Raw genomic sequence first — 26,779 nt, forward strand, 5'->3', positions numbered from 1 at the left:
CCAGGACTGCTACTTTATCCCCGACAACATCGAAGCTGCATCAAATGAGTCCAAACCGTCACCATGCCTTGACGGACAAGCTGTCACACTCCTATTTGGGGAAGATAACGTCAAACACCTCGACTATGAGGACATTATCAACATCGCTCTGAAGGATAACTAGCTCGATCCAACCGCTTTGATCTCCGATACTGACCCGGAGAAAGCTACCCAGGGCTGGAGGAAGACCGTCAAGTGGATCGATCGCCAGGGCCGCATTCTCAAGATAACAACTGGAGAAGGCCCTATGTTCAAGGAGGGAAGTGAAGAAGGATCTGAGTCTGAGTCTGAGTAAGAGTCAGAGTCTGTCGTAGCTCCTAACACTCCGGAGGTCCCAGTCAAGGTCCCATTCCCACTGTTTTATCACAAAGTCGTGGCTGATTCAGAGGCTGAGTCCACTAGGGTCACCCCCACTCCTATGAAAGGTGACAACCTGGAGCCTGTTCCAGGGACCACTTCCTCTGTTGTGTCGCCTCTGACTGACCACGAGATGTCTGTCCTTTCCGAGCTTTTCGCTCGTATCAACTTAATGAACGCTAAGTTTGCTTATGACTCGTCTCAATTTAACTGCAATGCGATTCTGAATGACTATGAGGAATTTTACTTGAGTGACTACCCACCTCACTTAGCCAAAGAACTTGACAAACGGGAAACCGGAACCCCCATCATTGAGGAGACCGAACCTATTAACGTAGGAACCAACAATACACCTCAAGAACTTAGGATAGGGACAACCCTGGACCCCTCGGAAAGACAGCAGTTCATTGACCTCCTCCACGAATACAAGGACGTGTTCGCCTGGTCTTACAGAGATATGCCTGGGATTGACAGAGAAATTGCAGAGCACCGAATACCCATTAAACCCGGAGCTAAACCTGTGAAACCGAAGCTACGCCGGATGCGTCCGGAGTGGGCCCTAAAAATCAAGGAAGAAGTGGATAAACAGTTCAAGGCTGGGTTCATCAAAGTGTCCGAATACTCGGATTGGGTGGCCAACATTGTTCCCTGCATCAAGAAAGACGGGAGAATTCGGGTTTGCGTCGACTTCAGGGATCTGAACAAGGCGAGTCCAAAAGACGACTTCCCTTTGCCACATGTTGACATTCTGGTGGACAACACTGCCGAACATGCTCTCCTATCATTCATGGACGGGTATGCCGGGTACAACCAGATTAAGATGGCTGAGGAAGACATGCACAAAACTGCGTTCACTACACAGTGGGGTACATATTGCTACACGGTCATGCCTTTCGGCCTCATCAACGCCGGAGCGACCTATCAAAGAACCGCTACCACTCTCCTACATGATATGATGCACAAGGAGGTAGAGGTATATGTCGATGACATGATTGTCAAATCAAAAGAACGGGACGGCCACATCAGTGCCCTCCGGAAATTCTTCGCTCATCTGCGGAAATATAACATGAGAGTAAATCCTCAAAAGTGTGCATTCGGGGTCACCTCCGGAAAACTCTTGGGACATGTCGTCAGCAAGAGAGGCATTGAGATTGATCCAACCAAAATCAAAGCCCTTCAACAAATGCCTCGGCCTAGGAACGAGAAGGAGATTCGGGGATTTCTCGGTCAGGTCCAATACATCAGCCGGTTCATTGCCAAGCTCACTATGATTTGTGAACCAATATTCAAGAAGCTTCGAGCCTCCGATCACACCGATTGGGACGACGACTGTCAGAAGGCCTTCGACAGGATAAAGGAAATCCTATCCAAACCTCATGTCCTCATGCCACCTCAACCGGGGATTCCTCTATCCTCATACTGATCATTACCAACACAAACATGGGAGCAATGCTAGCACAAACAGTTGGCAACGAAGAGCGAGCCATCTACTACATCAGCAAAAAGTTCATTGAGTACGAGACGAGGTATACCCAACTGGAAAAGACATGCCTTGCCCTAGTATGGTCAACAAAGAAGTTGCGGCATTACATGCTCAGCTAATACGGTCCACATCTACTCCAAGATGGACCCGGTTAAATACATCTTCGAAAACCCGTACTAAACGGAAGGCTGTCTAGATGGACACTGATGTTGTCCGAGTTCGACCTCAAATTTGTACCCCTCAAGGTTATCAAGGGAAGAGCAGTTGCCGACTTCCTAGCAGAAAATCCCGTCAACGAGGATCCAACGACCGACACATGGTCACTTCCTGACGAAGACATCCTTTGTGCCGACTCCGACGCATGGGACCTATACTTCGATGGTGCATCTAATCTGAGAGGCTTCGGGGTAGGAATCCTTCTAATTTCACCAGAGGGAGAACATGTTACGATCTCGGTCAAGCTAGACTTCTCCGTCACAAACAATGCCGCTGAATATGAAGCTTCTCTCATCGGCCTACAAGCAGCCATCACACTTGGCATCAAGAGACTGAGGGTCCATGGCGATTCCTCATCAATCAGGTGTCCGGATCATGGAAAATACGATCTGACAATTTAGCTCCCTACCGATCAAGGATCAATCAAGAGGCCGAGTTCTTCGACCAAGTCGACTACTTCCACTTGCCACGAGAGGAAAATCAATTTGCTGATGCCCTGGCAAAACTTGCCGCGCTCGTCAACATACCTGACGACATGACATCAATACCCCTATGTGTCGAGAGAAGGAGCGAGCCAGCTCATATTGGTGCCATTATCGACAACGAGGAAAGCCATGATGAACCTTGGTACCAAGCCATCCTTAATTACAAAACCAAAAATGAATTACCTCCCAACTCTGATCAAAGAGGACAAAGAGCCATCCGTTTACTTGCATCACAATTCGTGATAAACCAAAAAAACTCTACAAAAGAACACCCAAAGAATTCTCCTCCTTTGCATTGACCATCACAAAGCCAAGAAAGTCATGGGAGAGGTTCACGACGGAGAGTGTGGCCCGCACATGAGTGCAATGATGCTTACACGGAAAATCACGCGGCTAGGTTACTACTGGACCACCATGGAAGCTGATTGCGAACTCACGTCAAACATTGCCACAATTGCCAAATCTTCGCCAACATACAACACATACCACCATCCCTTTTGTACACCATGACATCACCCTGACCATTCTCAACCTGGGGCATCGACATCATCGGGAAAGTAAACCCGATAGGCACCAAGGGGCATTGCTTCGTCCTCGTCGCCATCGACTACTTCACCAAATGGGTGGAAGCACAGTCATATGCAGTCTTGACCGCCAAACAAGTGGCCAAGTTCATTCAAAACAACATCATCTGCCGATATGGGGTACCCCACGAAATCATCAGCGATCAAGGCTCTCACTTTCGGGCGGAAACTCAAGCTTTGCTGGACAAGTACAAAATCAAGCGACATCGATCATCCCCTACCGCCCCCAAACCAACGGAACGGTGGAGGCAGCGAACAAAACTCTTGTCACCAACATCAAGAAAATGCAAGACAACTACCGCGATTGGCCGAGCAAACTCCCATTCGCACTCTGGGGATACCGAACCTCCATTCGAACACCGACAGGCGCCACACCCTTCTACCTAGCATACGGTATGGAGACGGTTCAACCAGTAGAGTTAGAGGTCCCATCTCTATGCATCCTACTGGAGAGTCAAGTCCCTGAGGCGGAATGGACCCGTCGAAGGGACGAACAACTCACTCTTCTAGACGAACGACGACTCAACGCCTTGCACAATGTCCAGCTATACCAACAACGTATACAACGGGAATTCAACAAGAAGGTTAAACCCAGAAACATCCAGGAGGGCGACCTGGTCCTCAAGTCAGTTCGAGCACCATTACCCGTCGATCCGAGGGGAAAATTCAAACCCAACTGGGCCGGGCCATACCTGGTCAAGAAAATACTTTCGGGGGGCGCAGTGAGACTGAGTGACCTAGACGGGGAAGACTTTACAAACCCGACCAACCTAGACCAACTCAAGAAGTACTACCCTTAAACCCTAGCAACCAACGGCCTAGCCTAGTTTTACAACTAGCAACGACCTCAACCCTTTTCAAGTCAAGTTCCTCAACGTGTTCTGATTTGAAATTGCATGTTTTATCGAGTATAAGCCGCGACACCTTGCCCATTTCGAATGTCCTTTGATCCGTCAAAGGCAACGTCCATTCGCATTAAAATAAAACAACCCCTGAACTACGAGCATGGTTTGATTTCACCTCTTCAGGTGAATACGTAGGCAGTCCTTCTTATGCATGAGGGATACAACCACAAAACCCAATTCAAATTCACAAAACACCCAGAACTACGATCTGGTTTGATTTCACCTCTCCATGTGGATACGTAGGCAGTCCTTTCTTACACAAGAAGGATACAACCATTCCCACAATAAAAAAACATTACCCACATACAAAAACATCCCAAAAAAAAGAGGAAAGGGAAAACCCTTCCCTTTCCCACAGACATACAAAAATAAGCCTTTCTCCCTTTCCACAAAATACCACTTTCCCAAGTGCAAATGTTTAGGACGATTCAAATCGAATTGCCTTTACCAAATGGATGGAAGAAACAAGCGTTCACAACTTTCTACACAAGCAATCCTTTTATTTAATTAATAATGGGAGGGATTACAATTACAAAAAATAAAGCTCGACGAGTCTACAACTTGTCAAAGCTAAGGTGTCAACTAACACACCTCACATAGTAAAAACTAGCACAAAACACACAATAACTAGCTAGTACAACATAATAAAAACCTCACAATAATAATACAACATAATAATAAAGTGGGTAATGGAGGTCTTCACTCTTCCATCCTACCCTTGTCTTTTCCCTCGGGGTACATCTTCCCCTTGTTCTTCTTGTTGGCCCGCCTAGCTTGAACTTCTTCCTCGGAACGGATCATAAACGGATCTAAGACGGCGACGGCCTCCGGTCTAGCACAAGACCCCATATTCGACCCAAGACGAGCCAATGCACGACCCACCATGTTCTGGGGGCCAGAACTCCTCCTCTTCGGTGGTCTCATCACATCGGGGGCAGCTCCATCAACATACTCCTCGAAGAAGCCACGGTTGGCCTTGCCAACCTCTCGATACTTCAAATCAACAACCTCGTCCTTATGAAATTTGGATCTCTCTTCCAAGGACGGAGCACGTGACCACTTGACATAAGCGGGAGTCACTCATGTCGTGGCAACGGGGTTTGGTACCTCCCAAAGCGGCCGAGTGGCCCACCACCTTTCAAAGAATTCCACATGCTCGGAGTTCCGGAAAACATTCTCTTGGACAAGAGTATCTTGAGCGGGCACCTTTTGTTGACGCCCCATTTGCCTCATGAGCCTTTCGGGATATATGAAGGAAACAACCTTCAAACCCACCACCATCAAAGAACGAGGACTATCACCCGAAGCGGGCAACCCCGTGAAGGACCTCAAGTGCCACCATGGCACCACCCAACGGATATGAGGACCACCCTCCTCCGCCAATCTTGCGGCCCAATAGGCCTCGGTGGAAGCAAAACTATCCGGGTACAACTTCTTCCTCATGGTAAGGTGACGGAAGGAGTAAGAAGAAGAATCAACCGGAGGCTCTACATACCTTAGCCTCTCCAATAGCCACACTTGGAGGATCCTTGGGGATCCGAAAGAGGGAGCTTCTCCACAAGAGCCTTCCTTGTCCAAAGCTTGGATAATCTCCCCAAGCACCAACCATGATGGATCTCTACCATGCTCCATTTGCTCAATCACATGGATAAGGGTCATGCTACCATGGCATCTCGGCCCCTCCTTCTTCAAGATGTCAACAAAGAGGTACACATGGACAAGGCAAAATGCAAGAGCCCTTCTCCTAGCCACCTCCGAGACATTAACATCTAATCGGTTTGAAAAGATGTTGATAAGAGCCAACATATCCACACCATGTGGAGCAAGAAGAAAGTTGATTTGGCTTGTTGATAAGCCCAACATGGAATGGAATTTCTCCTTGTATCACAACCGAGTCGGAGGAAGCACCGGAACACAACCCGACCACCCACCAATGGCTCCAACTTCTTCGGCAAGAGGACAAAGCTCACCTTTCGGGAAAACGAAAACATGATGTTTCGAATCCCAAAACCGACAACATGCTTCAAGAAACGAAGGTTGCACCTTGACTTGGCGAAGCACCAACAATTGACCAACTCCCATGCTAACGAGTTGATGCTTTTCGGGAGGCGACAAATCCCGGCACCATTGTCGCAAGGCGTTCTCAAAAGCATCCATGAAATATTTTTGTGGAAGAAGAAGAGGTTTTGTAGAGATGATTTTGTGTTTCGGATGATGAAACAATGAAGCGCAAACATCCCTATTTATACAAAATGATCAACGCATTTTTCAGAAAAAGGGGAGAGTCGGCTTCCATCGCCAGGCTGCTCGCGCCTCTTTGGACCATCTCCAGGATTCCCGCTGTTGACTTGTCTCTTTCAACATGTGTTTTCTCTTAACACCTCAAACCTCCCGCCAGGAAGCTCGCGCCTCTTCGGGATGATCCGGAACATTTTGTGTTTCCGCACACTCACATTTCCTTGTTTTCGCGTTTTACGAAATCCGACACGGTTTCCATGACGCAGCTTTAAACATACGGGTTTTTTCTTCTTTTTTTTAAGGGGGGAAGGGCTAGTCGCCCCGATTCGCGATGGATCGTTTCCATGTCAGTCGAAATTCCGGAAATTTTTCGCTTTTTCGCAATTTGCAAAAAAATCAAAATCGAAGATTTATAACACGACATCAATTTTCCTCAAAAATTCAAGCACTCAGAAATTCGAGTCTTGACATCAAAAATCAAATATACTCGCAAAAATCCTTTTCTAAAATTCTTTCCTGACGGTTTGAGTTTGAATTTTTCGAGTCAATTTCAATAATTTCGATGCAATTTAATTCACGACATGAGTTAATTGCTCAAATTTTCAAATCATTTCCTTTTGAATTCCGAACGTGACGATTTGTCATGGAATTTTCAATTCATTTCAAAATTTCAAATTTTAATTTCAAGTCATCTTGGTTAATTTTTGGTTTTCAATCAAATGCTTCTACGTGTTTGCGTTTATGTATATATGCTATCTGTTGCCAGTTTTCTACACTAACGATGCAGGAACTGGTGCAAAGCAAAAGGAGAATCAAACAGCCGACAGCGCTCCTCCGAAACACAACACAAAAAAGCCAAAATCACAAAACAAACGTCTATCATACAGAACTGGCCTAAAACAAACGTCTATCATACATACACTGGCCTAAAACAAACGTCTATCATACAGACACTGGCCTAAAAAAAACGTCTATCATACAGACACTGGCCTAAGACAACGAACTGGGGGCTATCCGCCACCTACCGAACTAAGCACTCTCTATCCTCTCAAACGGAAAAGAAAGAGAGCAACAGGGGAAACAGAGGAGCAACTGCGAAAGCAGAGGAGGTTACCATGACGATAACCCCCCGCTCCTGCTCCATGACAAAAAAGAAGACAATGCCTTGCAGACTTTGGATGATGAGGAGGCCAAGAACCATGATGCGATGCACCATTCCGATACTGAACCCCACTCACCAGCCACCCTGTTTATGAGCTACAACGAAAAGGACAAACCGGCCGTATCAGCCGCCTCTCCTCCTCTACGGAAACATCCTCCACCACCGCCTCGAATACGACAGCCTCCTCGGCCGCTACAACCCCTCCAGGATCAACTTCCTCCTCCAAAGCCTCAACGACGGACCCCATAGGTCCCAGACGATACCCTGCGATCAAAACAACAAACAAAAAACGTCAGCCGGAATTTCGGCATTACGACGGCATGAAATGGATAAATCCAAAAACAAAAAAACAACCTGCAATGCAAAAACAAGGGCAATCTCGCCCAAAATCCAACCAAACAAAACCATTCACAAAAAAAACACAAAAACGACTCGACCCTCTTTTCAAGCAAAAGACGAGTCAAAATCACAAAAACGGCATTTCAAGACCCATACAAGGTCCGCCAACAACCCAAAATACATTCCCGACACAATGGGGATTTTTCTATGGCTAAAAAAAGCAATTCATACGCTAATTCGAGCCCAAACCGGTCAAAAATTCAAAAACGACCGCAAAAAGGCAAACGTGATTTTATCACGCCTCAAGGTGACCTAAAATACCAATAAGGTCAATTTCAAGGCAAACTGACTCAATTCAAGCCCAAACAGGCGCTTATTTGGTCAGACGTAAGACCGTCGCAAAAGGCAAAAATCCAATTTTGCCCACAAACATCCAACGAAGGTCCTTAAATGGCAAATACGGGTTTTCCCAACTACAATGGAACCTAGTGCAACCCACTACCCAAGCAAATAAACTTGGCATTGTGAAATGAGACGGTTTCTCGCCTCACTCACGTTTTTCGAGCCTAGGAAGCGGGAACGGGGACCAAAATGCAAAGTAAAAGCACCCCTATACTCCTAAACAGGTTTCTAACCTAATGCAAGCGTCAATTTCACTCGAAATGGGCTCAATAAAAAACGCCCAATTCGATTTTTAGGGCAAAATTCGCCCTAATTCAATCAAGCTAAAGATCAACAAATTTGAATGGATTCAAGAGGAAATACTTACCTTGAGATGACATTGTTGATGAAGGCAAGAACTCGAACAAGCAAGAAGGTCCTTCAATGGCGATTTTCGCAGGTTTATGTCGAAAATGAATAAGACGAGGTTATGAATGATATGCGGCCTGACCTCGCGTCTTTTACAGAAAATAGGGAAGCCCCTTTGGTTCGCCAGGTGGCTAGCGCCTCAATCAGGCGTCCCTTGCTTTTTCAGCGAAATTTGGGCTTTAGCCCAATTTCCACATAACAAACTTCGAATTTCCATTTGACGATATTAAAGGTCGTCATTTTTTCTCAAAAACAAAAAGTGAAAATTCAAATTCACTATTTTCGGAAGCTTTAAACGACGGCACATAAACCGTCCCTCCAATCGAATAGTGAAAATTTGAATTCACTACTTTCGAGAATTTTCAAGCAAACGGCGATCAAAACCGCCAATTTCAGAAATAATGGTGAAATCAAAATTCACCATTTTCCTTCAAAATTTCAAAAATAATGGCGAAAATTCAAAAACCGCTATTTCCATCAAATGTCAACGGCGGCACATAAACCGTCACTTCAACCAATAGTGAAGATTCCAAATTCACTATTTCCATCAAATGTCAACGGCGGCACATAAACCGTCACTTCAACCAATAGTGAAGATTCCAAATTCACTATTTTCATCAAATGTCAACGGCGGCACGTAAACCGTCACTTCAATTAATAGTGAAGATTCAAAATTCACTATTTCTTTCAAATGTCAACGGCGGCACATAAACCGTCACTATCAATAGTGAAGATTCCAAATTCACTATTTCTTTCAAATGTCAACGGCGGCACATAAACCGTCACTTCAATCAATAGTGAAGATTCCAAATTCACTATTTCTTTCAAATGTCAACGGCGGCACATAAACCGTCACTTCAATCAATAGTGAAGATTCCAAATTCACTATTTCTTTCAAATATCAACGGCGACATATAAACCGTCATTTCAAATGTAATAGCAGATTTAAAATTTGCTATTTTCCTTCAAAATTCAAACAAACGGCGATCAAAACCGACACTTCAAGTTCAAAGAAGAACGACGAATGGTGAAGATGCCAAATTCACTATTCTTTCAAATACCAGCAGGGGGCTTCCTCGCGGAACCCGCTCAATTGTAGTGAGAATCCATACTCGCTATTTCCCCAGCGACATCACGAGTTCGCTACTTTCAAAACAAGCCCATTCAACGCGGTTGTTCCCATGGTCCATTAACCGACCGTACCATTCGGCTGGCGAGCCTTTGTCCGCAACCACATCAAGGACACATCCCGAAGATGCCTCGGGTACATTTCCTTACCACGGCTGGCGAGCCTTTGTCCGCAAGCCTTTCAAGGACACATCCCGAAGATGCCTCGGGTACATTTCCTTACCATGGCTGGCGAGCCTTTGTCCGCAATCGTTCAAGGACACATCCCGAAGATGCCTCGGGTACATTTCCTTATCACGGCTGGCGAGCCTTTGTCCGCAACCTTCCAAGGACAGATCCCGAAGATGCCTCGGGTACATTTCCTTACCATTGGCTGGCGAGCCTTTGTCCGCAAGCGTGCAAGGACATATCCGAAGATGCCTCAGGTATGACTCCTTCTTATGGCTGGCGAGCCTTCGTACGTAGTCTAATAGACTTTAAACGACCCGCACGGACAGTCGACAGACTCTAAACTGTTCCCGACGACAAGTCCTTGACTCGTACCCTCGAGTCGCCTTGGCGTCGCCCTTCCCGACGGCAGGTCCTTGGCCCGAATCCGTTCGAGCCGCCTCAACATCGCTTGGGTCTCCAGGTTGTAATATTCGATTGACCTGGGGGCTCTACTTTGACTTTCGCCCTGTCCAAGCCTCAGTTAAAGAGGGGACTCTGTAGATACCCAGTATCTGCTAAGACTCCAACAAACACTCGATGATTATCGGACTACAACACGTTTTGGAATCACGGCGTTTGATCGACAGTTTGTGTACAACTTTACGTCGGAAAACTTAAAACGATTTCGAAAATAAAACATTTCAAAAATACCTGGAGTGTTTAATGCACGACGACGGGGTCGCAATGACACTAACTAGAGTCAAAACCGGCACCGGACCAAAAATGACTCAAAAATTCAAATCCCGACTCCAACAACGAGTCAAACCGAGTCAACCACCAAAAACAAACATTTCAAACCTTCTACCTTAAGTTTTCCCGGATTCATGAATGGTCAAGTACCAAACATGTGACTACAAAATCTAGGATAGAACAAATCATGATTGCGTTTGTTGTGAAAGTGACAACACAGCTCGAAGACCCGCGACGTGTCTCGCGCCTCTTTGAGCAACCCAAGTGGCCACGTCGCTCAAAACTCACACAACCACTTATTCTCCTATAAATACCCCTCAAATGCCACCCATTTGAGAGTTACGCGAGTGTCCGCCCCCTCTTTTCTCCCTTAAAATTCTCGACTCGACTTCTTAAGTCACAATCCGACGCGTATTTACGACCTACCGATCGTAAACACGAGCCTTACACATTGTTTGGTACCGTCATCGTGCATTAAACCACTTGACCGACCACTTCGACCACTACACCATCACTAAACTTTTAAAACACTCTTTTACTTACCAAAACGGTTTTAAACCGAGTTTTTTTCGATCAAACGAGTTGTCACACTTACGTCGGTCACCCGCCATAACCAAACATGTAAGTATGAGGGTGTAAAAATCCTCTTTCATTATGTTTTCATTTGTTTCATAACTCTAACATGCTAAAACATGCATAACATGAACCAAAACATGGAATAAACGAGCCAAAACTGATTTTTGGTCTGAGGCAGAAGCCCCTTAGGTCGCCAACTGGCCCGCGCCTAAATGGGGTATTCAGACCAGAGATCAACCGTGTTTGTTCTCGTCATTTCCCTTAATCCATTTTTCATATTTGTAATCGGTTTTTACAATTTCAAGTATTTTCGAAACCTTATGATTATTCGAGTCTAGTTCTTCAAATCAACAAATGCGGTCTAAACGACCCTTTTAAATCAAACCGGGTTCAAATACCCATTTTCAACACGTTTTATAACGTTTTCTAAAAGGTCAGAACACGACACATAAATTGTGGGCTAACCCGCGCCTAAACAGGCTCTTCATTTCTCATTTTCAAAACCAGAGAGAGGCCCCTTACACCGCCGGCTGGCTCGCGCCTCATGTAGCCGTCCTGGGCACAGGCTGTTCCCTTCCAAAGATCGGGCCTAGGACAATCCCGACTCCGATTAACCCGGATATAGGACGGATCAGACGACTGTTCAAACCATATTTGCAAAACGCCTTACTAAGACAAATGGAACATGTTATGCACCCTAAACCTAATACGGTAAATGGATGTTTAATTTCCGTCTTGCATGCAAATCAACCATTAATCCAACTCGACATATTATACTTGATACTTGGATTAAATCAACCGACTTAGAAAGCTCTCACATGTTAGGTTTAAATTATTGGATGCGCAATAATGCATTTAAACCGTTTTATCAACTTTTGCATTCAACCAACCAACATCGATTAGTAGAGGCCGCTAAACGCGGGCGGGATTGGGTGTCTGATTAAAGGGCTTCCCAATACGTACCTTCACCTCTTACTCAAAAATTTTGGATAGTGGGCGACCTTAGCCAGGGTGTACGAGAGTCATTCTAGAGATATGTTGCTAAAGAGGGACAATTTCCTTATCTTTAGTACCTATGTCAAACGTTGCTTTGTGCTTTGATTTGACCGAGGTATAAAGTGGATTTCGAACGGGTTCCAGGCATCCCACAAATGCTTGGTGGCGACTCCGAACAATTCTAATCGTTTCGAGACCCTTACCGAGACGAAACCGACCGATCTAAAACGATCCGGTCGAAAGCACCTTTACGCTGCCGAGCGTGGCTTTCAAAAAGACCGCTGTATGTCCGCAGATCGAACCGGACCTGCAGGTGGGCCATGTCCACAATGCCAAGTTAAGATGATACTTGACAAAATATAGGGCTTGCAATGTTTGTGATGATTCTATTGACTGCACAACGTTACATTATATACTCATACAACCCTAATCGGTTTAGGAAACCGTATCGACCCATATAACATATTTACCATAATACAAGATATCCAACACATATACTATGACCTCCTTATAATACAATATATATTATTCCGTAACAAATAGATTAAGTTAGGGTTGGAGTTTTGCGACCCAAATAACTCGTTTATTAAACGTGTTGAAATCGGGTTGGGTTGAAAGTATTTTCAAATCAAATGATAAAATCCTAACATTTAGTTATGACATCCATGATTCACCTTACTTTCCAACCTAACCTAAACTGTAATCATAATACCAAATACGGCATACTATGGCTGTGTTTGGCGGTACATTTCAGCTACCTTGTTTGGTCAAAGTAGCTTATTTCACCAAAATTTCAGGTAACTTATATTTTTGTATGTGTTTGGCAAGTAGCTTAATTGCGCAAATAAGCTGCTTGAAATGAAATGCTACAGAGGGTAGCATTTGGGATTTTAGGTATCTATCCTAGTGAATATTCCTTTTTTACCCCTTCAATCTATAATATTAAATAATTACTATATACTTTTACGTCATTTCACCACAACAAACTACCTTTTCAGTTAATTTGCCAAACAATTTTTTTTATATAATCAGTTATTTTATGAGCTCTTAATTTTCAGTTACCTTATCAGCTACCTTTTCAAGTTTCAGTTAGCTTTTCAATTTTCCGGTACCTTTTCAGGTTTCAACTACCTTTTCAGTTAGTTTTACCAAACAAAGCCTATTTATCTAAGGTGGGATACTGAGATTACTTAGGATTACTCATTGCTCATTTAAGGCGTCGTTTGGTTGTCATGGCGGAATTAATTTTCCATTAGTTTCATGAACACATGAATTGGAGAATTCATGGAAATTGCTTAAAACTCGTTTGGTTGACATGGTGGAATTAAATGGACACATGAGTTTCCAATTACCTAGGCTGGGCTAGGTAATTAAACTCCTTCATTATGGAGGAATTGACAACTCTTAGGATTTACTTGAAATGGGAGTAATTATTAATGGAGTAATGAGAGCTAAAATAAAAAAAAACAGGAGGAGATTGGTGGTTAGTGGTGGTTGTGAAGGGTGGAAAGAAGAGGTGACTGACGAGGGAGGAATTATTACCTCCATTTGGAGGTAATGCATTACTTGGGGGAAGAGATAGGAAACAATTACTCCCTTAATAGAGTGACTATTACACTATATTTTTCCATTTCTATCTCCAACCCCCATCCCTTTCTTCCATTTTTTAGTTCATTTTAACTCTATTACTCTCATTCCAAGCAAGTCCTTAGGAAAAAAGAAAATCATGTGATTTTGAGCAATCAAACAACTTTACTTTTGTCAATTCAAGGAGTTTTCCAATTCACCCACATTGAGAGTGGCAACCAAACGATACCCAAAAATAAATTCTTATTCTTTAATCACCATTTCATATTGCAACTTCTCATGCCGTATCATTTTTGTAAGTATGTACTTTATTTATTAATTCTATATTATACTTCATAATATTTTACTCTATTTGTCTTAATCAGTTATTAGTATAGATCTCGCGCACTGCATGTGCGGTATATATACAGTTTTTATTTTTTAAACATTATTTATACAATTTAATTTTGGACCTCATTAATATTTAATATTTCACTCCACTATATTTTGATATGAAACAAAAAAAAAATTGAAATGAAAAACTTAATCAAAGATAATTAAGTAAGTTATGAAAATTTTGTTTTTGTTAAATTATTATTTTTGAGTTTTACGATAAACCTAAGGACTTCATTTATAAATTTTCTCCAATTATTTTAATGAATTTCATTTTATCACGAAACTAATAGTAAGTATGTGTCGAGTTATTCTCTAAAGTAACAAATATTGCATTATTGAAAAATTTAGCAATTTGTAGTTTATAGATTAATACCAACTTTATTTTATTTTCATGGAAAAATAATAATTATGAATTTAATAAAAACATTAGAGTTTAATTATAAGAATATATTTATTTAAAAAAGTAATAATTAAATGAAAGAAAGTTTCATTTATTTCTTTATTTAGGTAGATGCAGGCCCTATTTGGTACTCAGCAGATTAATAATAGCAGAAGCAGATTGGTCAAACAGATTATAAATGACAGATTGGATTGACATGTTTGACCAGTATGTTTCAATTAGCATATTTAATAAAAGTGTTTGGTAATTAGCGGATTTAGGTTTATAGATTGTTTTATCTATGTGTAAATGGTTAACATATTCAATTTTCACAATCTACTAATGTGAATATGCTGGGTGGAGCAGCATATTGGAAACGTAATTTATTTTCGCAGTACACTTTTTACTCGTCTCAGTACTTTTTGTTCACTAATTTCCATTTGCATACCCCTCATAAAAAACCTAATTCTCTCGACGGCTATTCATGCCACCTCTCAAATTAAACAAATTTTTCAATTTTGAATAAGAATTTGAGTGTTAATTGTTAAACATGTATTCATTCAACTATCACAAATTTACTTCGCATAAATCTATCAGTGTATACATTACGTCATCGAGGTGTTGGTAACTAATTAGAAGGTATAGATTGAAGATGAATACTAAAGAGTCTAAAATGACTACTATAATTGCAACGATCTATGAGCAATAATGCTAGGTTGAAATTTTTTATTGGTGATTGTGGAATTGGGGGAAATTAGTGAAATTAGGAAAAATAGAGTTTGAGATGTGGCGACGATTTATGGAAAATGGTGAGTCTTTTGTGTGTGTTACAGACATGAGTTGAGGAAAGTCAGGGGATGGAGGTCGCCGATGTTGGGAAATGGAGGAGGACAGCCGTCGACAGTGCAAAAAGAGTGGCTGAATGGCGGAGGAGCATGGTGGTTAGTGGTGGTGGCCTGGTGAAGGGGTTGTTGGGTGGGTTTGCTTTTTTTTCTTCTCCTTTTTTATTTTCGATGTAGTACATTGTATGACCGTGGAATGAAAAGGATATAATGGTCAAAATTATATTGAGATGAATAAAATGCGTACTGCGTAAATCAACACCCTATTGGAAAACAATAGATTGAAGCTCAATCTATTATTTCAATATGCCATTTACCAAACACGTAAATTAATAGATTGGTGAGTCAAACATGCTAAAAGGTTTGAATATACTGAAAATTCACCAATCTACTGTTTACCAAACACCCCCGTATTTTGGAGGGAAAACAAAGAGAGTTTTTATTCTCTTAGTAGTAAGGGAGATTTACTTCTGATTAAACATTAAAATACTCTAACAAAATATAAATATAAAAATGTAAATAAATGATTGAAACGGTGGAAGTATGTCTCGGTTCTCATATCTAAGCATGCTTTGCAGGTGGTTTGTCGTTTTTTTTTTGCTTTTATAATTAGATTTATATTTCGGTGTTTTGTTTTTCCCTTATTCTGTTTTGGTTAAATAATCTTACATATTCATTTGTCTATCTATGTTATTCATTTGTCTGTCTATGTTATTCATTTAGTGATTAATCAAAACAATTATTTCATCTACTTCCGAAATCCGTCTAGAGTCTCCTAGGGTTTTGTCTATCGTTTCTTAGTCTTTCTCCTTTCTTTTCGAGGCTCCCTCCCATCGATTTCGATCGTGGGGAGTTGTTTTTTTTTGTTTTTTTGTGTGCTCTTTTCTCTCTTTCTGCAGGTACAGAGGATGGGTGATACACGAGGCCGGGGTCGGAACGGGAAAGAGCCTATGGAGGAGGGCGGTAACCAGGTTTTTGAATGGGATGATGATTTTACGGTGAATGGACATGAAAATACTCTGATGCTAGTTGGGAAAATTTGGGCGTCGAGATCTATCAACGTGCGTGCGGAGGTTGAGACTATGACGAAATTGTGGAACCCGGCAAAACAGATTGTTGGGAATGTTGTTGATGCTAAGGAGAAGACTTTCATGTTTAAATTTGGTTCGGATCGTGATAAAGCTAAGGTGTTGGATGGACAACTGTGGCACTTCGACAAATTTTCTTGGTGCTTCAATGAGCCAAACGCAAATGGTAAACTCACTGATGTTCCTCTTTATCAGTTTCCTATATGGTCTCGTGTGTACGATATTCCTATTATGGGGCGATCAAGCCTGTCTAATGCGAAGAATCTGGGCAATATTCTGGGAACGTTTGTTGATGTCAACATGAGCCCTAACAATGAAATTAATAGGGCAATCAGAATTCGTATACTACATGATGTACGTAAACCTTTGAAAGCTGAGGTTCCCATCAAAATGAAGGAAGGGAGAGTGGTTCAGTTTCAGGTTAAATACGAGCGGCTTCCAATTTTCTGTTATGGGTGTGGGATTATAGGGCATGGTGAGAAGGATTGCGAGCATGGACCATATGAGGAAGAGGCTTTACTTTTTGGGGAATGGCTCAGGGCGTCGCCGTGGGAAGTAAGATTGCCAGTGATGGTACATGGAAGGCTCGAAGGGACCTTAATGCGGAGTTCGATGCTGCTGATCGACGGGATTCTGAGGCTAGCATTGCTAATATGATTGAGAAACTACAATCGATTGCTATTGACTTAAAAAGGAAGAAGAGTAATGGGGAGGATCGCAGTAGGGGTCAGGTTACGACGGGAAATGAAGACTCTACGATATGTGGCAGGGATGAAATGATGAGGCAACGGGAGGGACTGGTGTCTCATGGTAGAGCTGATGGAAGGAGGGAGGAGTGTCTTATTGTGTGTGGGCAAACGAAGGAGTGTGGGGTAGAGGCACCTGAAGAGGAGGGAGCAGGGGAGGGCGTAACACGGGTATTTCAGGCCATGGAGGTGGAAGGAAATTTAAAGGGGTGTGGGAGAGGGCAGGGGAGCCAGAACTCGATGACAGGTGGAAAGGGAGGTGGGAAGATGGCAGTGAGAGGGAGGAAGTGGACAAGGCTGGAGAGAGGATGCACTGGCGGGGACGGGAGTGGGGCTGAACCTGATGTGGGGAAGAGGAGATGGGATGATGAGATGGGTGAGATGGTGTCTAAGAAGGCGAAGATGAGTACAGACGGGGGCATCTTAATACCTGAGGCGAAGGTTGAGGGTGCTCAACCCCGTCGGGTACAATGAATCTCTTAAGCCTCAACTGTCGGGGATTGGGCAACCCCGACACGGTTCGAGCCCTCCATACTTTGATACGGAGGGAGGCCCCCGCCATGCTTTTATAATGCGAGACGAAATTGTGTGGTCGTGAGATGAGGAGGATTCGGGAATGTTTGGATGGTTATAACGGAATGGAGGTGGATAGTATGGGAAGATCAGGGGGGGTCTTGCATTCTTATGGAGGAAAGATATAAATTGCAACTTCATGTCTGCTTCGGTCCATTATATGGATTTCACAATCCGAGGAGACACGGGGAAATGGCGTGTAACGGGTTTCTATGGTTGGCCGGCTGTCGCGGATAGACATTTATCGTGGGAGCTTTTACGATTTTTGAGCAGACAATCGACACTGCCATGGGTTTGTATAGGCAACTAAAATGAGGTTCTTTTTTCCACAGAGATGAAAGGGGGTAGCCGTGCTCAGTGGCAGATGAATAATTTTCAAGCAGCTATAGACGAGTGTTGGTTGAGAGATGTGGCGTGGGAAGGGTACGCTTTCACGTTTGATAATGGACAGTGTGGTGACGCTAATCGACAGAGCATGATTGACCGTGCTATGTGCACCTCGACGTGGCTAGAGTTGTTTCCTTATGCGAGGCTTTTGCATATGGAGCGAGAATGGTTTGACCATGCACCAATAAAGCTTATTCTTGATAGGAGGGAGACAAGTGGCATAAATAGGAGACGATTTCGGTTCGAACAAATTTAGGTTGGGGAGGAGGTGAGGAGGCAGTGACCAGTGGGGTGGAGAAGGGAGGGGGAAACTTGGCAGCTTCGATTAAGGAATGCGCAAAACAGCTACAAGATTGGAAAAAGATTACCATAGGGAAAATTGGGTGGGCTATGGATAAGAAACAAAGACAGCTTGCTAGACTTAATAAGGGAACACGGACTGAGGAGGAGGTGCGGTGTAGGAGAAAGCTTGTTGCTGAAATTGCTGAACTTAATAGACAGGAAGAAACTTACTGGAGACAACGGTCACGTGCACTGTGGCTTCGGGATGGAGATCGAAACACCAATTTTTTCCATACCAGAGCGGGGGAGAGGAGAACAAAAAATTTTATCGGGAAATTGGTTGATGACCAGGGGGTTGACCGAATTGGAGATGAGGCGGTTGCTCAGGTGGTGAACAATTATTTTAAGGATTTCTTTGTGACGGCGAACCCAAGGAATTTTGATGATGTTGTACAGGGGATGGAGGGTCGAATCTCGGATGAATAGGGTTCTTAGAGCAGAATATAGTGAAGATGAAATAGTTGATGGGCTCAATCAAATGCATCCTTTGAAGGCACCGGGACCGGATGGGATGAATGGGCTATTTTATCAAAGTTACTCGCATATCATTGGACCTAGTGTGGTCGAGACAGCTCTTAGTATTCTTCGTGGGGAAGCTTCACCGGACGAGTTCAATAAGACTAATATAGTCTTAATTCCTAAAAAGAAGGCTCCGGACAAGATTCGTGATTTCCGACCGATTAGTCTTTGCAATGTGGTTTACAAAATTGTCTCTAAAGTACTTGCTAATAGGCTTAAATTGTTTTTGGGAGAGATTTTCTGAAAATCAGATTGCTTTTACGCCGGGTCGGTTAATCACGGATAATATTTTAATAGCTTTCGAGATGTTCCATTATATGAAGAATTCTAGACATACAGAGGGACATATGGCGATAAAATTGGATATGGCAAAAGCTTATGATAGAGTGGACTGGAGTTTTTTGAGACGGGTCCTTGATACTATGGGCTTCGACCATGATTGGGTGAATAGGGTGATGGAATGTGTTTCTACCGTCACTTTCTCAGTTCTCATAAATGGCGCACCATCTGACGAGTTCCTGCCGGAAAGGGGACTTAGGCAAGGGGACCCGCTCTCTCCGTATCTGTTTATTCTTTGTGCGGAGGCTTTGTCGAACTTAATGAGGCGCGCTGTTGTAGGAGAGTCGCTTCATGGGATCCGGGTAACACCTAATCTCCTTCTATTTCTCATCTTCTTTTCGCGGACGACAGTATTTTCTTTGCGCAAGCTACGATAGAGGAGGCGGAGTGATGCGTGCAATTTACATAAGATATTTCCCTTCATTTAGCACGCATTTTCTTGGTTTATTACGACCATACACTATTATTTCCTCCCATTTCTCGCTACTGGGGGAGTTGTGTGACTTGTGCAGGTTTTAGGTCCGAATGTGCGATTATGAGCCACAACCCATTAATTAAGGAAGGAGATGAGTCCGTGTTCGACCTTGTGTTAGAAGCTGTAGGCGGACAATCGGTGAAGAGTTGTTGTGTCGATCAACAGAACAGGTGTGTCGATCGACAGAGGAAGATGGTCCATCGACATACCTGCCGTCGTCACAGGAAGATTTTTTTTTGGAGCTAATAATGGCTGTCGATCGACAGGGTCCAAGTGTCTCGATCGACAGATGCTACGTTGGCCGAGATTTAGCTCGTGTTTGGGCTTTAGTTACTTATTTGTTTTATCTCCTTGGACTTACTATAAAAACACTAGAAAAACAATTCATTAGGTTATCTTTTATTCTACCTTTGGCTGCTAAAAACGGAACTACGTAATAATTCTCTACAACTTTTAGATCTAGAATTTCTCCCTTTTTCTCTATTGCTCAGACTCGGATTCATTTGGTAATTTTAATTCCTCTTTCCCTTTGTTCTTTTTTATTAATTATTTCTACTTTTCTTATTAGTCTTATTAGTTAAATTTATGCTTATTAGTCTTTCAATTAATTTCATCATGAATTCTTCCCCTTTACCGTCTTATTCAATTATTATTGCAAATTTCATTATGAGTAGCTAAATTCCTTTTTGCTAGGATTTAGGGGAGCCATGGATTGAGACGGTATTAATTAGGTAATTAGATTAGTCGATATAATTGGTCTATGTTGTTAATTGTGACATTTAATTGTGATTAATTGGTTAAGTCGACGTAATTGATTAATTAAGCTGTTAAGCCCCGATCTAAGATCGAAAGCTTGTAAAGGGTTAGACCTGTCACACACATTAGAGTGCCCTAGTAAGTTGCGAGAGCCCGCTAGAAGCATTCTAGGCGAATAGCGGACCGAGAGGACCTTTTCACTGCCCTATAGACCAGTAATTGAGACTGCCCTTTGACCCTACCTATGACCCGTAATAATCCATGGTGAACCGATGTCCTAACTCCTTTCTCTTATATTTTTCTCGACTTAATTTCTCTCGTTAAACCCTTTTATTTTATTGCTTTAATTTAGAACACAAATCAAACAAACCCCTTTTGGTTACTTAGACAGACTTAATTTGACAAGTAGAATGCTAAAAGCCTCCCTGTGGATACGATCCCGACTTCCCTAGCTATATTAGTTAGAGACCAGTTGGTTTATTTTTGATAGGTTGCGATAACCATATCAAATTTTTGTCGCCGTTGTCGGGGAGGAAACAATTCTCTGTTTGCTTATTTAGTTTATCTTGTCTCAGGGAACATTAGTTCCTTGAGACCGTTCTCATTCCTTTCTTTAGTGTTTCGTTTATGCCCAAGTCTCATAGTTCCGATCTCGTGCCATTCGACTCTGAACCAGAAAAGACTTTTCGAGCTAGACGAAATTTTTGGAGGGAAGTTCGCCTAGCAGAAGACTTGAGTACGCTTGACGCCGCTTACGCCAGTTTTATTGCAGAAAATCAGTCTTTCGAAGAAGACACTTCTACTTCTGCAGCTACTATAATCATGCCTACTTTAGCAAGTCACTCAGAACCTACCCTTGAATCCATTCCTAAGGGATTCAAACTCCCTACAATAGATAATGGTACTTTCGAGATAAGGCCATCCTACATTTAACTTGGTAGAAAGAAATCTGTTTGGAGGGGGAGCTACGGAAGATCCTGCTACACATATGGAGATTCATTACTTACTGTTGCTCCATACCCTTGACTGCTGGGGTGACCCAGGACCAAGTAAAACAGGTGCTCTTCCCATTCTCTCTGCGAGACGGTGCTGCGGAGTGGCTGCGTGATTTAGACATGGAAGATCAGGGGTTACCGACTGGAACATCTTAGCTCTTGCCTTTTACAAGAGATATTTTCCTCCCCAGAAGACAAATGCCTTGAGAAATCAAATCACTAGCTTCAAACAAGGTCCTGCTGAGGATTTAAACGAGGCATGGTTTCGTTTTAAGAGACTGGTTTCGTTCAGTCCCTCAACATGGGTTTGCAAAGTGCTTTCTCTGTAACCAATTTTACAATGGACTATATGATGACCATCGGGCACTACTTGATTCTTCAGCTAACGGGAGATTCCAGGACAACACGAATGATAATAATGTCTGGAAACTAATTGACCAAATAGCTACCCATACTGCTAAATATGGGAACCCTAGAGGTAGTACGAGAGGGGGAAGTTCAACCGATGGAGCTGTTGCAGCTCAGTTAGGGACATTAATTGCTCAAGTTGCCGAACTAAAGACAGCCCAATCTTTGGGAAACCAGCAGACAGTTCATGCCATGACCCAACAGGAAGTCCCTTGTGAGCGATGTGGTATTGCAGAATATGGTGCAGTCGAATGTATGAGTCCCCTAGAGCAGATCCATGCCTTTCAGTCCTTCAAACAAGGTACACCATACTCCAGTTTCTATAATGAGAGGACTAGGGAGCATCCAAATTTCTCTTATCGGAGTCAGAATGTTCAAAACCCAACTTCACCACCACCACAAGTACCGAGTCAGATATATACCATTCCTCAGAATCGTGGAAATCAACCACATGGTGGTTATCAGAGGAATAATCAAGGAGGTTAACAACATCAAAATAATGACCTTTTTGACATAAAAGCCATGCTACAGCAACAGATGGCAGCCTCACAAAAGCAAGAGGCACTTATCGCTCAGTTAATGGCGTACAATAAGATGTTAGACAATCAAATTGCCCAACTTTCCACTTCAAGTAGACAACCAGGTACATTGCCATCTCAGCCTGAGAATCCACATGACACGGCAAATGCGATTCATCTTCGAAGCGGTCTCACTTATCATGGACCATCTATGCCTAAAGAAAGTGACGATTTCATTATTGAAGAAATAGATGTTAATGCTGAAGCTGAGATAGGCGACCAAGTGGCGGCTGATTCGAGCAAGGATGGTCGATCGACGGGCATACCATGTCGATCGACGGGCATACCATGTCGATCGACGGGCATACCATGTCGATCGACAAGCATCTATGATGAACCGACAGGATTTGTTCATAAGTCAACCGAAGTTGCTGATAAGTTGACTAGCAAAGTCGTTAAGTCGACTAATACAAATAAAGGAAAGGATAAAGTTGTTGAGACACAAATAGCTGTTAAGATTCCGTTTCCTAGCCGACAGTTGCATACCAAGCTTGAGCAACAATTTGGGAAGTTCATCAAGCTGGTCAAGAATCTCTAGGTATCCGTTTCATTCACAGAACTCATTACTCAGGTACCTTCTTATGCTAAATTTATGAAAGAAATTTTGAATCGTAAGAGAAGTTTTGACGAGGTGGAGACTATTGCTTTTACAGAGGAGTGTAGTGCACTCCTACAAAACAAATCTCCACCTAAGTTGGCCGACTCAAGTAGTTTTTCTATCCCCTGTTCCATAGGCATCCATACTATAGATAATGCTTTATGTAATTTGAGTGCCAGTGTCAGTGTCTTACCTTTATCTTTAGCTAAAATGATAGGTTTGACTGAGTTTAAATGCACCAATATGACTGTCCAAATGGCAGACCGTTCCTTGTCTCGACCTTTGGGTATCCTAGAAGATGTTCCTGTGCGGGTTGAGAAGTTCTTTATACCCGTTGATTTTATTGTGTTGGACATTCCCGAGGATACCTATACCCCTATTATCTTAGGGAGACCATTGTTGCACACTGCTGGTGCATTTATTGACGTAGGAGCCAGGACTCTGACATTTATGGTGGGGGGTGATAAATTGACATACATGCAGTCTAACGTTCGTAGGGTACCTATGCAAGTTGTACCATGTCATGTTGTTTCCCCTGTAGAATCTGATAGGGTAGCTGATAGTCCTATAGTTGAGTCATGTCTTGTTATTACTGTGACACCTCCACCCCATGTTGGGAGCAAGATGGAGGACCATACTGTTGTTTCTCTTTCTCCAGGACATGACATGTTAAACTCCTACAAGGATTTGGGAGATGGAATTGGTGCTTTGGGTCCAAAGTGTATAGCTGGAGATGTTTATTATGGCGGAATGCCAAGAGATTCGGTGCCGCGTGCAAAGAAGGAACACTTGAGGGCTAAGTGTAGTGAGTTAGCCTGTGCGACGGTATGCCCTTATATTTCTGAAGAAGAGGTAAAGTGGTGGCCTATGGCCAAGATAAAGAATGCCGAGAGTACCTCATTTAGTCAACAGCCATGTTGTGGGCTGTTCAATTGTTTTGGTAAATGAGGTGATAGAGGTCGAGCGGGACCATAAAAACCAGTGCTGACCGGGAGGTAATCCGAATTGTAAAAGCTTTGTAAAGTGTGCTTAGTTTTGAATTCACATGCTTAATCATGTTTCCTTTATTGCATTTTCATTTAGTTTAGTATTGCTTCATATGAATATAAATTTTGGAATGAGATTAAATTTCTATCTGAGTTTCACGCAGGCTATTATATGCGTGTTAGAGTTGATTGGTGGCAGCTGGCCACGACCTCCCTATTTTTTTTTTTTTTGATAAAATGTAAGCTTTCAATAAATCAAAAGAGAATGGAACCATATCCCGATCGAACGAGAAATTAATCTTATTCGTCAAACTAACCCAAACAGCCCAAGCCCAAAGAGCATTACAATGGACAACAAAACCAAATTACAGAAAACTTATCTAGAGGAATCTAGTTAAAACAATCCATCGTCTTCCTCCTCCATCCCTACTGTAGTCTACCAAGCAATCATCATCGCCCACACAATAATCTCGTCCAGTCATCCTCCTTTCTCTTCGATCTCTTCTGTATTTGAACAATCCAAATCTTGAGATCCTTGATTAAGTTTTCAGCGACTTTATGAGGTCTTAGCAACTGTATCTCAAACTTGCAAGTGTTCCTTTGCCTCCAAATGGAATAAATGAGAGCATTAAGAACGCCATTGACGACATCTCTCTTATACCCGGATCCATGGAATTGGATTCTCCAATCTAGCAAATTTTGTCGAGGTAATTGAATGCCTAACCAAATCTCCACGATACTAACTATATTATTACTAAAGATGCAGGAAAAGAAGAGATGATCCAGCTGTTCCGCTCCTACTCCACAGATATAACAGGTATCGTCTGAGGTAATGCCAATATCTTTAAGCTTTGCATTAGTAGTAAGAGCTTTGTGATGATAAAGCCAAGCTACCAAGCTATGCTTGGGTATCGTCAACTGGTTCCAAACCACATTTGACCATTGCACCTCCTGAGTTTTCTCTCTGAGGAAATCATATCCTTTAGCTATGGAATAATCCCCTTCTCCTTGCTCTGTCCAGTCTTTAAGTAGATCTCTAACCTGACAAAGTCTCCTCCAATACCAGCTAGTGTCGGATGTGGGACAGTTACTATGCCATTCTTGCCCTTTGAGATACGTGTGGTTGATCCACTTAACCCATAAATGATCAGCTTTATGAGAAATCCACCACACTAACTTGCCCAACGCTGCTTTGTTCCACACAGAGTCATTTTCAAGCCCCAAACCCCCTTCTGTTTTGGGTCTACAGACCTTGTCCCAGGCTACCAAAGGGGTTCTAATATACTCACTTCCTCCATCCCAGAGGAAGTTTCTGCAAATTGTCTTAATGCGGGCTATCACTCCACTTGGGAGAATGAACATTGTAGCCCAATAATTGTGATAAGTTTTTAGAACAGCTTTAATGAGCACCAGGCGCCCTGCATAAGAAAACTTTCTTGCTCCTAGTCCCCTAATTTTAGCAGTGATCTTCTCAATAAGAGGAGCACAATCATGGGCATTGAGCCTGGTAGTTTTGATTGGCACTCCCAAATATTTGAAAGGGAGACGACCCTCAATACAACCTGAAACTTGAAGGATTTCTCTCTTGACTATAGCTTGCATTCCATTGAAATAAGCATTGGATTTCCCCTTGCTTAACCTCAATCCAGAAGCATTAGAGAAGGTAGCATATGTCCTGAGTAAAATCATTATAGAGTTCACATCCCCCTTACTAAAAAGTAGGAGGTCATCTGCAAACATGAGGTGAGAAAGCCTCATGGGTTTACAGAGAGGGTGATAGTGGAACCCCATAGTCTCAGTAGTATAATCAAGTAATCTGGTCAGGTACTCTATGCATATAGTGAAAAGAAGAGGAGAAAGGGGGTCTCCTTGTCTCAAGCCCCTTTGACCCTTGAAAAAACCAAACATGTCTCCATTCAAATTCAGTGAATAGGAATTTGTAGTCACACACTACATAATCCATTCAATGAACTTCCTTGGAAATCTCATAGCATATAGCATTTGATGTAGAAATTCCCATTCCACAGTGTCATATGCCTTTTGGAGGTCTACCTTAAATAGGCATCTTGGGGAGGCCGTACTTCTAGCATACAGTCTAATGATGTCCTGACAGATAAGGATGTTCTCCATGATACTCCTTCCCTGAATAAAACCCCCCTGGTTCTGGGAGATTATGTTAGGCAACACCCTTGCAAGCCTATTACAAAGTAACTTAGCTATGCATTTGTATATGACATTGCAACAGGCAATAGGTCTGTATTGTAGCACAGTTGAGGGTCTGTCCACCTTTGGGATCAAAGTTACCAAAGTAGCATTAACTTGCTTGAGCATACTACTGGATCTAAAAAAATCCATAATGGCCTCAGTGATGTCATCTCCAACAATGTCCCATGAATCCTTAAAAAAATTGCTACTATAACCATCAGGCCCATGTGCCTTATCATTAGGAATGTGGAAAATAATGCTTTTTATCTCCTCTTTAGTGACTCTTGCCAGAAGCTGCTGTTTATGGGTTGCAGTACATGTTTTCCCCTTCCTCACAATATGCTTGTTAACCTGCTCAGTGTGACTTTGAGAACCTAGCAGTT

General features: G+C 42.7%; 3 protein-coding genes across 3 annotated transcripts; 2 read left to right on the plus strand and 1 right to left on the minus strand.

Moving 5' to 3' along the window:
- The first annotated feature begins 18,142 nt into the window (after window positions 1-18,142).
- On the plus strand, window positions 18,143-18,963 carry LOC141655284 (uncharacterized). The gene is made up of 2 exons (XM_074462371.1): window positions 18,143-18,410; window positions 18,452-18,963. Exons 1-2 carry the CDS (start codon window positions 18,143-18,145, stop codon window positions 18,961-18,963), a joined length of 780 nt encoding a protein of 259 aa, XP_074318472.1.
- Window positions 18,964-19,229: 266 nt separating this feature from the next.
- LOC141655285 (secreted RxLR effector protein 78-like) lies at window positions 19,230-21,219 on the plus strand. Its single transcript, XM_074462372.1, has 2 exons — window positions 19,230-19,697; window positions 21,202-21,219. Exons 1-2 carry the CDS (start codon window positions 19,230-19,232, stop codon window positions 21,217-21,219), a joined length of 486 nt encoding a protein of 161 aa, XP_074318473.1.
- A 3,422-nt stretch (window positions 21,220-24,641) lies between these two features.
- LOC141655286 (uncharacterized) lies at window positions 24,642-25,982 on the minus strand. The gene has a single exon (XM_074462373.1). It carries the CDS (start codon window positions 25,980-25,982, stop codon window positions 24,642-24,644), a length of 1,341 nt encoding a protein of 446 aa, XP_074318474.1.
- Between the last annotated feature and the right edge of the window lie 797 nt (window positions 25,983-26,779).

The sequence above is a fragment of the Silene latifolia genome, chromosome 5 (genome assembly GCF_048544455.1).
Source record: "Silene latifolia isolate original U9 population chromosome 5, ASM4854445v1, whole genome shotgun sequence".
Lineage (NCBI taxonomy): Eukaryota > Viridiplantae > Streptophyta > Magnoliopsida > Caryophyllales > Caryophyllaceae > Silene > Silene latifolia.

Excerpts from the sequence above, each read along its gene's own strand:
- LOC141655284 (XM_074462371.1), top strand. The coding sequence starts at position 18,143 with ATGAAAGGGGGTAGCCGTGCTCAGTGGCAGATGAATAATTTTCAAGCA. Across the intron at positions 18,411-18,451 it reads TCTTGATAGGAGGGAGACAA|GTTGGGGAGGAGGTGAGGAG; the intron begins GTGGCATAAATA and ends GAACAAATTTAG.
- LOC141655285 (XM_074462372.1), top strand. The coding sequence starts at position 19,230 with ATGTGGTTTACAAAATTGTCTCTAAAGTACTTGCTAATAGGCTTAAAT.
- LOC141655286 (XM_074462373.1), bottom strand. The coding sequence starts at position 25,982 with ATGGGGTTCCACTATCACCCTCTCTGTAAACCCATGAGGCTTTCTCAC.